General features: G+C 36.4%; 1 protein-coding gene across 1 annotated transcript in view; it reads right to left on the bottom strand.

Moving 5' to 3' along the window:
• Positions 1-15,919, bottom strand: part of LOC150087929 (uncharacterized) — a 347,547-nt gene that overhangs the window by 61,350 nt on the left and 270,278 nt on the right. The window contains exon 25 of the mRNA XM_090369967.1: positions 9,233-9,307. Coding sequence (XP_090226093.1) covers positions 9,233-9,307 — 75 coding nt within the window. The remainder of the gene's footprint in view (positions 1-9,232; positions 9,308-15,919) is intronic.

Here is a 15,919-nt window from a genome sequence, read left to right as displayed (position 1 = left end):
TTCTGAGTCGCTTGATAATTTATATGCATCCCATGCATTTGTCTTCTCTGTTACGAGTCTCATTAGTTCATTTGACAACCATTTAGGCCTAAACCTTGAACAATATTTCTTAATAGGTATGAAACTTTTAGTAGCTTCCACGATTAATTCCTTGAATGCTTCCCACTTAGAATTTACTGTTGGTAACATCGTCCGTTGATCCCACTGTACAGAATTTAAAAACTGTCGGAGACCACTGTACTCGCCTTTACGGAAGCAAAAACCCTTTCCTTTACCCCTGATGGTAATTAAATCTTTAAGTAAATCCCACGTCAGTAAATTGTGATCACTGCCACCTAGTGGTTCTTTTATCAGATTGTCCCTCTGTATAAGGCAATGGTCAAGCCACGCCTTGAATACTGCATACAGGTCTGGAAGCCTCATTTTAGGAACGATGTAGATTTACTTGAGTGTGTACAGAGAAGGGCAACAAGATTGGTGAAGGGAATGCTCTTACCAAGAGGCTTAAGTTCTGCAAATTGCAGCGGCTGGAGACTAGGCACCTGCGAGGTGATCTGATTGAGGTGTATAAGGCCTTGAATGGGTTGAGCACACTGAATTCTGATGGGATTCTTCATCTTGCTCAGAATAATTGCCTGAGAGGACATAAATTCAAATTGAGGAAAGACAGATGTAGAATAGATGTGCGGAAATTTGCCTTTAGCCAGCAGGTGGTTAATTGCTGGAGCAAACTTCCACCTGTTGTTTTGGAAGTTGATAGTTTAAATAAATTTAAGGAGGCACTGTACAAACATTTAGAAGGAATTGTTTTGTAAATTTTTATTTATTTTTTTTGACTGATGCTGCATAAGCTCATACACTTGCTTTCTTGCATGACATGCAACTACTACTACTTTCTTCACACAGCATGATATCTTACACATCACTTCTGCAAAGATGAGGGAAACTCCTGGTGCTGTCAGACAACTAACACATTACCATTTCTTTTATTCCAAAGTTATCTTAGGTTCACTAATTGAGACCACCTGCTGGCTATCTGATGAGGTACTAGTAAGTACAGAAACATGCTGTCATATATCATAGTGTGTTTCATCCTTTAAATAAATGCCAGATCCAGCCTTTTGGTGATGACATTTATTTGCGAGAGTTAGTAGTGGGAAAATGATGCAAGGAAGCAAGCTTCTATAGCATCTTCCAAAAAAAAAAAAAAAAAAAACCCCTACCACTTCATTTGTCCATTCCTTCTAACAATTTTACCAATCCTCTTTAACTTTATTCAAACTACCATTCCACAACACCAAATCGAACAAAAATCTGTTCCAAAAATCAATTATTCTATGACTGAGGCAAACTTAAAACATCTGTCCTGTACCCACACACTTTATCAATTTAAACGTTGCCTTTTGTGTATCAACCAAGATAGAATATGGTTGCCATCAGCATTTAGTCTACTCAACTCGTTTAATGCTTTAAACACTTCAATTCAGATCTCCTTGCAGATGCCTAGTTTACAAAATTTGCAGAACTCAAGTCTTGCTTGTTCAGAGTATCCATTTGTGCTCCTGACTACTCTTGTTGCTCTTCTCTGCACCCACTTCTAAAAGATCAATGTCCTTCCTAAAATAAAGTTTTAGGAAGGACATTTATATATAAAGAACATTTTCAATTTCATTTTATTGTGACAACAAATAAACATATTATGACATAAGAAATAAATATAAAATTTCATCAAAATTGGTAAAACCATTTTTGAAAAAACGTAATTTTCAATTAATTTTCAAGTAAAGTTCATTGACCTTGGCAGGTAAAAAGTTCAGTTTCCGATAAAGATCACTTAAAAAATAATAAAAAACAGCAATGAATTTTTGAAACAGTGATTTTGGGGTCTTTTTTGCCTATAGGATAACATGCCACTGAGACTAACTGCTGCTTTATACAATGGGATAATTATCTTTCACCCTGGTGGAAAAATTACAACAGCTAGTGGAGAATAATGTTTAACTCTTTTAGGAAAGTTAACTTTCTAACTAGTGACTCCATTATTTTCCCTGTCATAGAAAGCTAACTTCAGGGTCTGTAATTATTGACTTCACCTTTTGATTCTCCTTTGTAACAGGCAAGACATTCTCATACCTCCAGTCTCTAGGGGCTTATCCTGAATCCAAGAATGCTTTATAATTATGACTAAGGACTAAAGGTTTGCTTACCTTTTTTTCTGCTTCTTTTAATATAACTGGATAGATTCTACTGGCCTCGTGTGCCTTATTTACTTTTAGCTTCAGCAGTTTCTCTTCCACCTTTCTCTCAGTTATCATAAAATCTTTAACTTTCAGTTAGAATTAGGGTGTACTTCTCACATCCTCATCTCTAAAAACTTCTTCACATGTGAATGTAGATGCAAAATATTTAAGTTTTTCAGCAACCTGTACAATAGTTATATATTAATATCTAATAAACCAATGTGGTTCATCCCTTACCTTCTAGTGTTTGCATAAGCAAAGAAGCCTTTGCTATTTCTCTTTGCACTCATAGCCAAAGAATTCTTGTAATCTGCCTTGGTATTCCCAATTTCCTTAGTAATTGGACTGCAGGCTAATTTATACTTACTATAGGCTTCTGTGTCCTGTGATAATTTATAATTTTCCCATGCATTTTTCTCCTCTCCTACTAATCTCATAGGCCTGAAGCTTGAACAATATCTCTTGGTTAGTATAAAGAGCTTAGTAGCTTCTACTATTACTTCCTTAACCATGTCTCATTTAGCATTTCTATTTGTTAACCATATTAGTTGGGCCCACTGATAGGAATTTAAAACTAAGGCTAATTACCTTTGCTAAGAGCAAATTCCCTTTCCTTTGTCCTTGATACCAGCTATATTTTTAAATAAATCCAAATCAGTAGACTACCATCTTTGCAACCTTTATCTGAAGATTCCTTTACCTGCTGATTCCTTTATGTGACAATTCTAATTGCATAAAAATACATACTGATTATCAGATAAGGAGCACTGATTTTTAGGCAACTTGTTGTATAGTCTCCAAACTGCTTTAGCCATTCTCTCTCTCTCTCTCTCTCTCTCTCTCTCTCTCTCTCTCTCTCTCTCTCTCCCCACCACTCCCAGTATCAATGTCAGGTAACAGCAGGATAACTATTATGTCACGACACATTGATATTAAGAGTGGTGGGGTGAAAGAAAGAAAGAGAGAGAGAGAGAGAGAGAGAGAGAGAATCAACTAGGGTCTGATTTAGCACTCCTGACAGAAAATATGGTCATCCTGCAAACAGAGAAAACAGATTTAAAGTATACAAATCAGGTACAACACACTGATGTATCACTGTCTGAGTTGGCTTGGTGCTAACTCAAACATACTTTGCAATTAAAGTTTACATCTCTCTGAGTTCAACATGGAGTCTTGGGGTTTAAGCAGGTTATGTCTGTCACACTGAGTTTTTTGTAATTTCTCTGGGTTGGTGGGTTGGTTGAAGAATGGTGGAGAAAAAATAATTTCCATTCCCTTTTGAGAGAAATGTGATGCCACTATATGTTACTATATGCTTTTCTTTCTTTCTTTTTTTTTTTTCAGAATGCATATAACTTATGAAACTATTTGATACAGGTATTATGTAGCACAATGTTTTAAACCAGGCCAGCAGCCTTTCATGAGATCAACCCTGTGCGAGGTTAGCCTGTGCAGACATTGCTCCTTAAAGCTCTTCAAACAGAGAGGTTTTTCCTGATTTATTTTCTGCTTTATTAGTTTAAATTGTCATATTAACTTATTTTCTAGAGTAGCTTTATATTCCTAGTTACGATACTTAGTTTAAAGTTTAACTTAGACAGAGATTTCGTAGATATTACTTAGTATCGGTAACGGTATCAAATCCACGTGTCACAAATTGAACGAGAGGTCTTTTAACCAAATTTAGTCGATTTATTAACCAATTGTTATATCAAATTATCTTCTATAAGTAGATTATAGACCTAGTCAGGATCCTTAGTTTATTCTAAATTGAGATAGCGAGATTTCGAAGCTAATCAATACTTACGAGTCCGTAGAAATACCGTTCGTGAATTCCCGCCATTTTTACATGATAGCATAAGCTTAGTGTAGTATACTGCATAATATAATATTGTCAATTAATCAGTAAATCTATTAATCTTGATAAACTTTATTGTCAATTAAATTGTATTTTTAACTCTATATATATATAACGACTTAATCGTAACAAATAATTAATACATAACTATAGTGGTACACGTGATACGGAAGTTGTATAAAGGGAACACTAGATACCGAAAAAAAAAAAATATATATATATATAACATAACTGTTTTGGGATATAAATTAAGGATTTAATTTTTGTTTTAAATTTTATTGAATTAAATTGGAATCATGACTCTGACCAGAGCAGCAAAGCAAAAGGCTCAAGCTAATGGGAGTGCTGTGGTTCAGGGGAGAACTGAGGGAGGCAGTTGCCCTCTGAATCACAGTCTATTAAAATGCACTGTTTGCTTGATGTTTGCGGAGCAGTCGGGTACGGGACATGATACTGCCAAGGGGGATGTCTTTGTGTGTGCACGATGTAAGGAGTGCAAGGAAATCAGGCGACAACTCAGCGTTGTTATGGGCCTTTATGAGACCTTGAAGGACAGGGTGGATGCCCTCGAAGGAAATAAATTGAGGGGCCCATCAAGCTCTCAGCTGCCCACATCAACGCCAGAGCTTGCACTTGGTCATCAGGCAACACAGGGGCAGCCCCCTAGGCAGAATGCGCTGGTCCCACAGGAACTAGTAGTTGTTGGTGACTCTATTGTCAGGGAAACGGGGAACATGCTTTGTAAAAAGGATAGGTGGAATAGGACCAGGGTATGTCTGCCAGGGGCAAAGGTTGATGACGTTGTAGAGCGGATATCATCTTTTAAGGGCACAAAAGGTGATATAGTTGTACACGTTGGCACTAATGATATTAAGAGTAGGAGACCGGCGGAATTACTTAGCAAGTACAGGTCACTGTTGAAAAAAAGCCGTGAATTAGGGTTGAACTTGAAAGTGTCTGCAATTCTGCCCAGACACAATAGGAGGGAGTATATGATGAGAGCCTTGTCGATCAATTCGGCCCTGGAGGGATTGTGCAAGGCTCAAGGGGTAGAATTTTTTTCAGCCTGGACTGTACTTGTTAACAGGAGAGATTGCTTCTACAGGGATGGGATACACTTAAATAGAAAGGGTGCAAGAATTTTTGCTGATGCTGTCGAGGCAGTGTTAGGTGGGTCGGAAAACTGCTAGTTGGGGGGGATACAAGGACTAATAGATTAACAGTAGCCACTGGCAGAGGTGGAAGTGATTCTTGCACTGCTTCTATTCAAATGAGCAGAAGTCTGAAAAACAAGATGCAGGATATTTCAGAGACTGCTGGTAGTCATTGCGTTACAAGTAAACACATGGGTTGTGTTAGGGTAGCTAAGAATAGAAACAGGTGCATGTATACCTGCGTGTACACCAATGCTAGGAGTTTGGTAAATAAATTTGATGAATTTGAGGTATTGCTCAAAACATCAAAGGCAGATATTGTTGGGATATCAGAGACGTGGTGTCACACAGATATAAGTAATGCGGAACTGGAATTTGGGGAATACAATGTATATAGAAAGGATAGACAGGACAGGAGGGGAGGAGGGGTTATGCTATTAATTAAGAAACACATAAAGTCAAAGGAAGTGAAGCCAGTTGACATCGATGGACAGGGCAGTGTCGAGTCAGTTTGGTGTGACATAAGCATAGGGAAATCAAAATTGAGAGTAGGAGTGTGCTATAGGCCTAATGACTCTGATGAGTATAATAATATATTGTACAGGGAAATAGAGTGGGCCAGTAAATCAGAGAGTCTTATAATGGGGGATTTTAATTTCCCAGATATTGACTGGAATTTGTGGGTTGGTCACTCGCACACTAGCAAGGCTTTTGTGGATTTATTGGATGATTGTTTTCTACATCAGCATGTTCGTGAGGCAACAAGAGGGAGCAATACTCTTGATCTGATTATCAGTAGTGATTCTTCATGCATTAAGAACCTGCAGATAAATGAACCACTAGGTGGCAGTGATCACAGTGTGTTGAAGTGGGATTTACTCAAGGAGGTAACTACCATCAGAGGTAAAGGGAAGGGTTTTTGTTTTCGTAAAGGCGACTATGATGGTCTGAGACAGTATTTAAATTCTATACAGTGGGACCAACTGATGATGTTACCAACAGCAAACTCAAAATGGGAAGCATTCAAGGAACTAATCTTGGTGGCTACCAGGCTTTACATACCAACTAAGAAATATTGTTCAAGGTTTAGGCCTAAATGGTTGTCAGATGGACTAATGAGACATGTGGCAGAGAAGAAAAATGCATGGGATACATACAAATTAATGGGTGACATGGAAGCCTATGATAGATATAAGTTGGTCTGTAACCAAGTCACAAAGGAGATTAGGCAGGCAAAGGCAGACTACGAAAAATCCTTGGCAAAGGATGCAAAGAAAAACAGAAAGAGTTCTTTACATACTTGAACTCGAGAAGGAAAGGGATGAATCAGATTGGTCCACTGGATATTGATGGTTCAACAGTTGAGGATCCTGCTCAGGTGGCTAACAATCTAAACGAGTATTTTGCATCTACATTCACGCATGAGGAGTTATTCAGGAAGGAGAATGATGAAGGTAAAGTAAACATTGGCAGTGAGCTGGATGATTTTGTAATAACTGAGAGGAAAGTGGAGGAGAGATTGTTGAGGATAAACATAAAAAAGGCACCTGGGGTGGATGGGATCTATCCAGTTATATTAAAGGAGGCAGCAAAGGAAGTATGCAAACCCCTAGCCATAATTATGAGAGCTTCTTTGGACTCAGGGGAGGTACCCATAGACTGGAGATGTGCAAATGTAACCCCAATTCACAAAGGAGGATCAAAGGCTGACACAAGTAATTATAGACCTGTTAGTTTAACTTCGATTCCAGGAAAATTAATGGAGGCACTGGTTAAAGAAGCACTGCAGGATCATCTAGACAAGAATTCAGTTATAGCTCAGACGCAGCATGGTTTTGTTAAGGGCAGGTCTTGCCTGACCAATTTGATTGGATACTATGATGTAGTCACAAAAGAACTGGATGCAGGGAATAACTTTGATATTATATATTTGGATCTTAGAAAGGCTTTTGATACTGTTGCACATGGAAGACTGCTGCACAAATTGGAGCAGTGTGGCATTGGAGGCAAATTGCTGCTATGGATAAGGGGATGGTTGAGTGGCAGAAGACAGAGAGTGGTAATCAATGGACACTGCTCAACGTGGACTAATGTTATTAGTGGAGTTCCTCAAGGTTCAGTGTTGGGTCCATTGTTGTTTTCGGTGTTTATGAATGATATTGATGATGGGATATCAAGTTTAATGTCTAAGTTTGCAGATGATACAAAGGTTGGCAGGGTCGTTAAGGACACTACTGACGCTATGCTGCTGCAACAGGATCTGGAAAGGTTGAACAGATGGGCTGAGAGGTGGCAAATGAAGTTTAACATTGACAAATGTAAAGTACTACATATGGGTAACAGTAACCCCAGAGCAATGTATGAACTCTGTGGTACTACACTGACAGTGGTGGAGAATGAAAAGGACCTGGGGGTAATTGTGCAGGCAGATATGAAGTTCTCTGAGCAGTGCAGACAGGCTGCAAGAGTAGCTCATGGTGTCTTGTCAATGATATACAGGAATTTTTCTAGCAGGGATAAGGAGGTGATTATTCCCTTGTATAAGGCAATGGTTAGGCCACATCTTGAGTACTGTATACAGGTCTGGAGGCCTCATTTCAAGAAGGATGTAGAGCTGCTGGAACGGGTACAGAGAAGGGCAACAAGATTAGTAAATGGAACAAAGGGTTGCTCTTACGAAGAAAGGCTTAAGTTTTGCAAATTACAGAGTCTGGAGACTAGGCACCGGCGAGGTGATCTGATAGAGGTGTATAAGGCTTTGAATGGTTTGAGCATGCTCAATGCCAATGGGATTCTTCATCCTTCTCAGAATAATCAGCTCAGAGGGCATAAATTCAAATTGAGGAAGGACGGATGTCGGATAGATGTGCGGAAATTTGCCTTTGGCCAGCGGGTGGTTGGTTGGTGGAACCGACTTCCATCACTTGTTGTTGAAGTTGATAGCCTAAACAAATTTAAAGCTAAACTGGACAGGTATTTCGAACGAACGGAGGGGTGAAATGGGAGAGGTTTTTTTTTTTTTTTTTTGGCTGATGCTGAATAAGCTTGCTTTCTTGCATCATATGCCTCTACTAATGCTAATGCTAATGCTAACCCGTCAATTTTTTTACAAATATATCCCTATTTTAATTAAAATATACTGGTTATAAAATTATTTTTTTTGTAATAAAAAACACATTAGGTAATTTAATAAAAATCTAAGATAAGCTTAAAAACCAAATCAGGCAAGTAATTAGAGATTTTTGGCATCAGTGTTCTCCAGAACATATGTTTTTATTTCTATGCACTGCAATCAACAATTTGCCAATCCCTATTTTAAATTATGGCACTAATAAAGTCCTAAGGGCCTGGAAATCAGAAACCTATATCGGTAAATAGTTATCACAAAGCCCTTTTAGTAATATTTTTTGTAATAAATAATACTAAAATATTTTTTAGTTAAAAAGTAATCTATAATTATTCTTTCCAATGTGAGAATTATTTGGATTATGATTCCCTGAAGGCTTATACATATTCTTAGCATCCCAATCTTAAACTTTGCAATGAATTTTATTGTTTTTTTTTTTTTTTTATCTTAGCCCTTTTCCTAATTCTGGTGAGTTCTGAGATAGAGTGGATATCAGTATGAATGGATCTCTAGGTAGTTAAGATTTTTAATTGGAAGAAAAATTTCCTAGTCCAACTGTTTAATAGATTCTCTCTCTCTCTCTCTCTCTCTCTCTCTCTCACAACCCTACCGTAAGATATACTATCATTGCCACAATATCAACGGGTGATTCAATCCTTCCACCATTCATGATATAGAGACACTGTCAGTAGGAATTAGAAAATTTATAAATATAGAAATGTCATATAAATAATTTACAATTATGTGTATTCCATCATTAACAAATTTTTTGTTTTACTGACATAAAAATCACAGATTTGCATGAGGTATATATGCATTAACTTATATGCTCAAGTATATACAAATGACTTACCTTTTAATGTGATTTGAATTTGTGTTTTATTGCCTGCTAGATAGCCACATGGCAAAAGGGTTGGCAATTCTGAATCTGGAAAAAGAAAAAGATGCATCTGTAAAATTCCCATAATTACAAAAATAACTCTATATCATTCTAAAGCATTTAGGGCATAAGCCTCAAACTATCGGAGAGTCTAGACTATGTATAAATATAGTGCAAGCGCATCAGAAATACATAGCTATATCTGAATAAATCCGAATATTAGTAAAACGGCATCGTTTTAAGTTATATCTCGTGTGAATACCTTCACAACGAGTTGCCATGAGTTGCCATAACATTAGTCTTCTCCTTAGGTGAAGCGTTACTTATTTGAAGTAGTGCAATATCATGGCAACTCGTGAAGGTATTCACAATATGAGATATAACTTAAAACGATGCTTTACTAATATTCTGATTTATTCAGATATAGCTATGTATTTCTGATGCACTTGCACTATATTTATACATACTCTATATCATTGTAAAAAATCTTTGAAAATATATATTTTAGCTAACACAAATGTCACGGTAATTTTCATCATAAGAGCATGTTGAAATATTTATCTTTGATTAGTAAAGCTAAAGTTTTAAAACTTAGAGTTTCAATATTAATTATAATAGCTATTATCTGTTATTCTAGAATCTGAGAGTACTCGAGATCATGAGGCCAGATAATAATAGTTAATGTATAAATTTAATATTAGATAATGCACAATATCTACCTCAATGAAAAGTACACCAAAGTATCTATAGTTAATTGGAATAATAAGTTAATAATTAATTAATTAATAATAAGTTAATTGGAATAATAAGTTAATGATTAAATTAATTGGAATAATACTTAAGTTAATTAACTTTAATTGGAATACTTCAGTATTCCAATTAACTATAGACACTTTTAGGTAATTCCAATTATAGAATCCTAGTCAATATATGTGCACACACACACACACACACACACACACACACACACACACACACACACACACACACACACACACACACACACACACACACACATATATCTTTAAAACAATCAAATGACAAAAGAATAGCAAGGATTTTTGTGGTTACTTGCAAAAAGAAAGAAATGAATTTTATACTGCTGTGCATATTTAAGCTATTTCTGAAAATAATTGCACATGATTTAACAGGTTCATAGTTTTTTGCAGGTCTTAAAACATTTAGCTTGTGAATGATGAATCCTGTACAGGTAAAGTATATTCGTGAGGGAGGTAAACATTAAAAATTCATACTGGAAAGTAGGAATGGTCACAAGAATAAAAATCCTTTTGTTCTCCTAGTCTTCCCACTGCTTCCTCACTGACAGAGAAAGGTCTTGGATCAAATTCTGTTCATTACTGGAGAAATTTCTTAAAAGGACTTTTTATTTGTGACTGTAGTTATCTAGTCTCAGGCAAAGGTGTAAGATTTTTCTCCTAGAAACTGTCTATTTTCCCCATATGCAAGTAAATCAGCCTACAATACATGCAATTTACAGATACGAGGTGTGGAAATAAAGTTCCCAGACTGGTGGTGTTGAGTCACATTCAATGAGTTTGAAAATAAATGGAAGTGATGTGTTGCAGTTCAAGTTTTCATAAAAAATACATCAGTCTCATACTGAGAATAAAATCACCACAAGTTGCCTTGATATTATAGTAACAACACACCATTTCGTTGGTAGTGGCCAATTATGCAAGAAAGCAAGCTTAGCATCAGCAAAAAAAAAAAAAAAAAAAACCTTCCCATTTCACATCAGATGGAAATTTGTTCCAGCAATCAACCACCCACTGCTAAAGGCAAATCTGCACATCTGTTTTACAGCCATCCTTCCTCAATTTGAATTTATGCCCTCTCATGTGTGTAGTCTGAACAAGAGGAAGAATCCCATCAGCATTCAGCTTGCTCAATCCATTCAAAGCCTTAAATACCAATCATATTGCCTCACAGGTGCTTAGTCTCAAGGTACTGCAATTTGCACAACTGAAGCCTTTCTTGATAAGAGCACACCTTTGTTCCTCTCACTAATCTCATTGCCCTTCTCTGTACTCACTCCAGCAGCTCTATATCCTTCCTAAAATGAGGCCTCAAGACCAGTACACAGTACTCGAGATGCAACCTGACCATTGCCTTACACAATGGGATAATCACCTCTTTATCCCTGCTAGCAAAATTCCTATATATCATTTACAAAACCCCATAAGCTGTCCTGGTAGCCTATCTGCACTACTCAGAGAATTTAATAACTGACAACACAATTACCCCAGATCTTTTCCATTTTCTGCTACTGTGAGCACCAGCATATCACACAGTTGGTATGTTACTCTGAGATTACTACTACCCATATACAGTACTTTGCACATGTCAATGGTAAACTTCAATTGTCATTTCTCAGCCCATCTGCCTAATTTTTTTAGATCTTGTGGCAGTAGCATACCATCATTACTGTCATTAACCACCCTGCCAACCTTTGTATCATCTGCAAACTTAGACATTACGCCTGGTATGCCTTCATCAATATCATTAATACAGGAAACAACAATGGGCCCACCATCTAACCCTGTGGATACTGCATATAAAAAGCACTGTTCCTTAAGAAGATGTATGCTACAATGTGATTCAAAAATGCAACTTGAAATGTAAGCCATTACCAATGTGGCCATTTAATTGCTTATTAGCTACACTTTAGTATGTTTACATGGTGTCAAACATATGAAATTAAATTTAGAACAAATCCTTCAAGCATAAAAGAGCTATAAAAGATTACTGTACATGGTGTAAGAATATTGAAAATCTTACAAAAATCAGATTTTTTTATTTGGAAAATTAGTTTTTTTGTTTAGATTCTTGCCATTAATGAGATATAGGAATAAAATCTGCAGTTTTGAAATCAAATTTATTCTGGTAGGGGCTGAAAATATTAAAAAAATTTCCTATTGTAAAATTTCCTACATAACACTGGCAGAACCAAATTAATTGTCCTGGGAAAGGGTAATGAAACGAAAACAGAACAATTAACCTTACTTTCGCTAAAACAAGGAACACTACGGAAAGCACAGCGGGTGGCTTACTACGACAAACAAGTGAGGGTTATTCCGAGACACTTTAGTACAGCCAAATTACCGCAGACAGGAAATCGGTTCGTAAACACACACACAAGTTCCCAAAAACAGATGCTATAGTCACGAATGTCGTTTCTTTGTGGTTTTAAAATGCCTTAGAGATGAGGCGTTATATGTATAGGGTAATGTGTTGTTTTGGAAAACCGGCTACTTCAAAGGAACACACTGGATGGCCACAGATCCAACAGGTTGAAAATAGGGAGTATTGTTCACGTGCTACGGGGCAGGCTGACCGAGGCTTTTCAACGAATTAAAGGAAAAATAATAAATAAAGATAGAGGGGATTGGTAGGAACCACTGTGGGAAGGCGTGACAAACTCGGAAGAAAAATTGTGGAAGGAGACGGACAGGGGAGAGAGAGTGAGTCAGTGGGAGTAAGTGGTGATGTGGGAGAAAAAATTAGTGAGTCAGAGTTGGAGAAGAAAAGAAAGGAATGAGTTTCTTTAGATAGAGTAGCCGGTGGAGAAAAGTGGCTAAGTTTTAATGTGTAGTCAGTAAGAGGGGTAGATAAGCTTTAAGTGAACAGTTAAGTCGTTGATCTAATAAGTTAGTGAGAGAGGCAGTCGAGTAAGTGGAAAGATGAAGTTGAGGTGCAGAAGTCGGTCAGACAGTCAGTCAAAAGTAGACTGAGTTTCGAAGTGAGAGATGAACACGTGCCATAGAAAAGGGGGAAAATTTTTCAAGATCCTTAAAGTAGATGAGAAGGAGTCAACTCCATTATGAAGGAACGAGATTGCCTGATATTTCTGAGAGCAATTACGCTGGAGCTGATGAAATCCGAAGCCGGACAAAAGAGTACAGCCATTCTGATCAGATGAAAATAATGTGTTCTTAAGAAATAAAAGGTACCCAAGAAGGAATCCAGTATCTTATGTCGATCTCCCCCAGTGATTGTGAGATGCGACCCAGATAGAAAAGATCCCCTACTCGCTTAGGGAAGGATGTACCGTGAAGTCTGCCAAGTTATGTAAGTAAGTGATTAGTTTGATTAAGTACTCTCACCATCACACCGACTATAGACACCCGATAACCAATTTATCAGAACTTTTGATTGAACACATATGTATAAGTAGTACTATATTGTAATGAATATGTTAGTGAATGGTATGGACTGAAGGACATTACCCAGGGCAAGTCAATATATATATAGATAAATTTTGGAAGGGAATAGATATAAAATTTTTGAAGTGATTGATACTTGTTAATATTTGGTTAAATAAGTGAATGACTAAGTATGAATTTTGGAAGGGGATAGACGGATGTCAGTAACCCCCGAATGTGCAAGTAGTTAATTGTAGAAATTTGATAGTAATAATTACCTAGATTAGAGAAGGTTGTAGGCTATAATCTGTTAGAAAACCGAGTAATGATTTATACTGAAATTAAGAGTATCGGAGCTTTATCAATTTGGAGTAGGAATTGTTTTGTAATGAAAGGAGAATGTTAATAGATTCTTTTGAAAGTCAATTGAACTCAGGAGTAAGGAAGTAGAAACATTTTGTTAGTTTAAAAGAGGGGATAGTTGATTATGATTTATGTAAAGGAAATAGCCCTCCTTGAGTTTACTCAATAGGCAAAATACCTTGCTCCTATACATTCTGTTATAAGAAGATGAAATTAAATCTATTTGGTCATGAGTTTAATAAATTTCTTTTGTTTGATGTATCTATGTAAAAATGTCCAATAAACTTGTTTTTTTTGTATAACATTTGTGTGTGTGTAATTGTTGTACTGGACACAAGCTTAACCAATGGGAATCAAACATATAAGAGTCTCTCCCCTATGAACTTAGAATTTTCTGAGAAGTAAAGTCAGATGCGCAAGTGGGGAGATATTATAAAAGGGAATTGTTTAAAAGGGGAAATAATAAATATAATCAAATATATAAAATAACATTTTCATAAATATCACCCCCCACAATGGATTGGCAAAGACCTCAGTTGTGCACACAGCAATTTCTTTGAAGGTGCAATATCAAGGAAACTTGTGGTGACTTTGCTTCACAATATGAGATCAATGCATTTTGTAGCAAACGTAGTTTGCTCATTGCTATCTATACAACTGAGGATTTTGTCAACTTACATTTAGTCATATTTTATGCTTATAGCTTTGCTATAAATTTACTTGAATTATATGAAAATTTAAAGCTTAGATAATACAAAATAATACTTTATTTACAAAAACAAATAACTGTAAATAAAGTGCTTTGTTGATATAAAAGTTATTTATATTTCTATTGTATAAAAAAGACATACCATTTTAAATCAATAACTAAAGAATAACAGCAGCTAATGCAGTTTCGAAGCGCCTCCGTAGCCAGATGGGAAGGAGCAGCAGTGCATAGCACAGGCTTCTTGATTAGACCGGAGTTTGAGCCCGTCACCACCAAATACGGAGGATGTGGAAAGGTCAGGGAATGACCACTGCATATCCCGGAGCAATATGGCCTTAGTTGCTAATGCTCCTAAAAACTAACTAACAACAACAATGCAGTTTCATTGAAAAAATTTAACTGAACTACATATTTTTGGCTCTTTATTGTAAACATTGTTATGTGTAGTAAAAATATGGCAAAAATTTAATTAATTACATTCAAGGTGTACAATCAACTTCCCAATTTAAAATAAAAAAAACCAATTCATTGATACAAGTTTTTCCAAGTTCAACTTTCATGATTTGTGATAAGGTATATAAATTTCTAACAATATCTGACTATTGAAATGGTATTAAACTTCTTTTTATAAAATTAAGAAACTCATCTGAAATGAGTCTACAAGGGTTTGTTAAATTTCTAGTCTAGTATAGACTAGAAATTATGCCAATTTTGTAGTCACTTTCTTGACAGCCCTGAAAACAGGAGTTTATGGCTGCCATCACATCATCTAACCAAAACTTCCTTCCAGACAGGTTGGTTTTGAGAATAGGCAGAAATCAGATGGGGCTATATCTGGAAAGTTTGGTGAGTGGAGCAACAATTCCTAGCCAGCCTGATTAACTGCAGCCATGGTAACAGCTGATGTGTCAACAGGTACACTGTCCTGGTAATACAAAACACCTTTAGTGAGCTTTCCTTTTCTATTTGACTTGACTGCATCTTGTAATTTAGTTACCAAGCTAGCACAGTATTGTTGTTATTGTCTGTCACTTTGGAAGATAATCTACTGTTATTATCCCTTTTTAATTCCAAAAGATAGATGCCATGACTTTGCCTTCTTTAGAGGTGGTGAATCAGCATGCTTTCCTTTCATTGTTTTGATTGCAATTTTTTTTTCCCTTTAACTCTGGTGGGTAGTGCTGAAGCCATGTTTAATCTATAGTTACATCTAGCCAAAAAGTATTCAGGTTGACAAAGACTTCCAAATGAATTCCAGAAAATTACAAAGCTACAAACTAACCTATAAAAATAAAGTTTATAAAGAGCAAAAAGCTACTTTGAAGTTTTGAATCAAAAATGTTTCTGATCAGGTGTCAAAAGGTTTCATTTGAAAGAATGTATCTCACCTATTCAATTGAAACCTGTAGCCTCAATTATTTCTCA

Source organism: Mastigoproctus giganteus, chromosome 3, assembly GCF_048544385.1.
Source record: "Mastigoproctus giganteus isolate SK-2022 chromosome 3, ASM4854438v1, whole genome shotgun sequence".
NCBI lineage: Eukaryota > Metazoa > Arthropoda > Arachnida > Uropygi > Thelyphonidae > Mastigoproctus > Mastigoproctus giganteus.
Note: the sequence above shows the minus strand (reverse complement) of the source record. Positions and strands in the feature narration are given on the sequence as shown.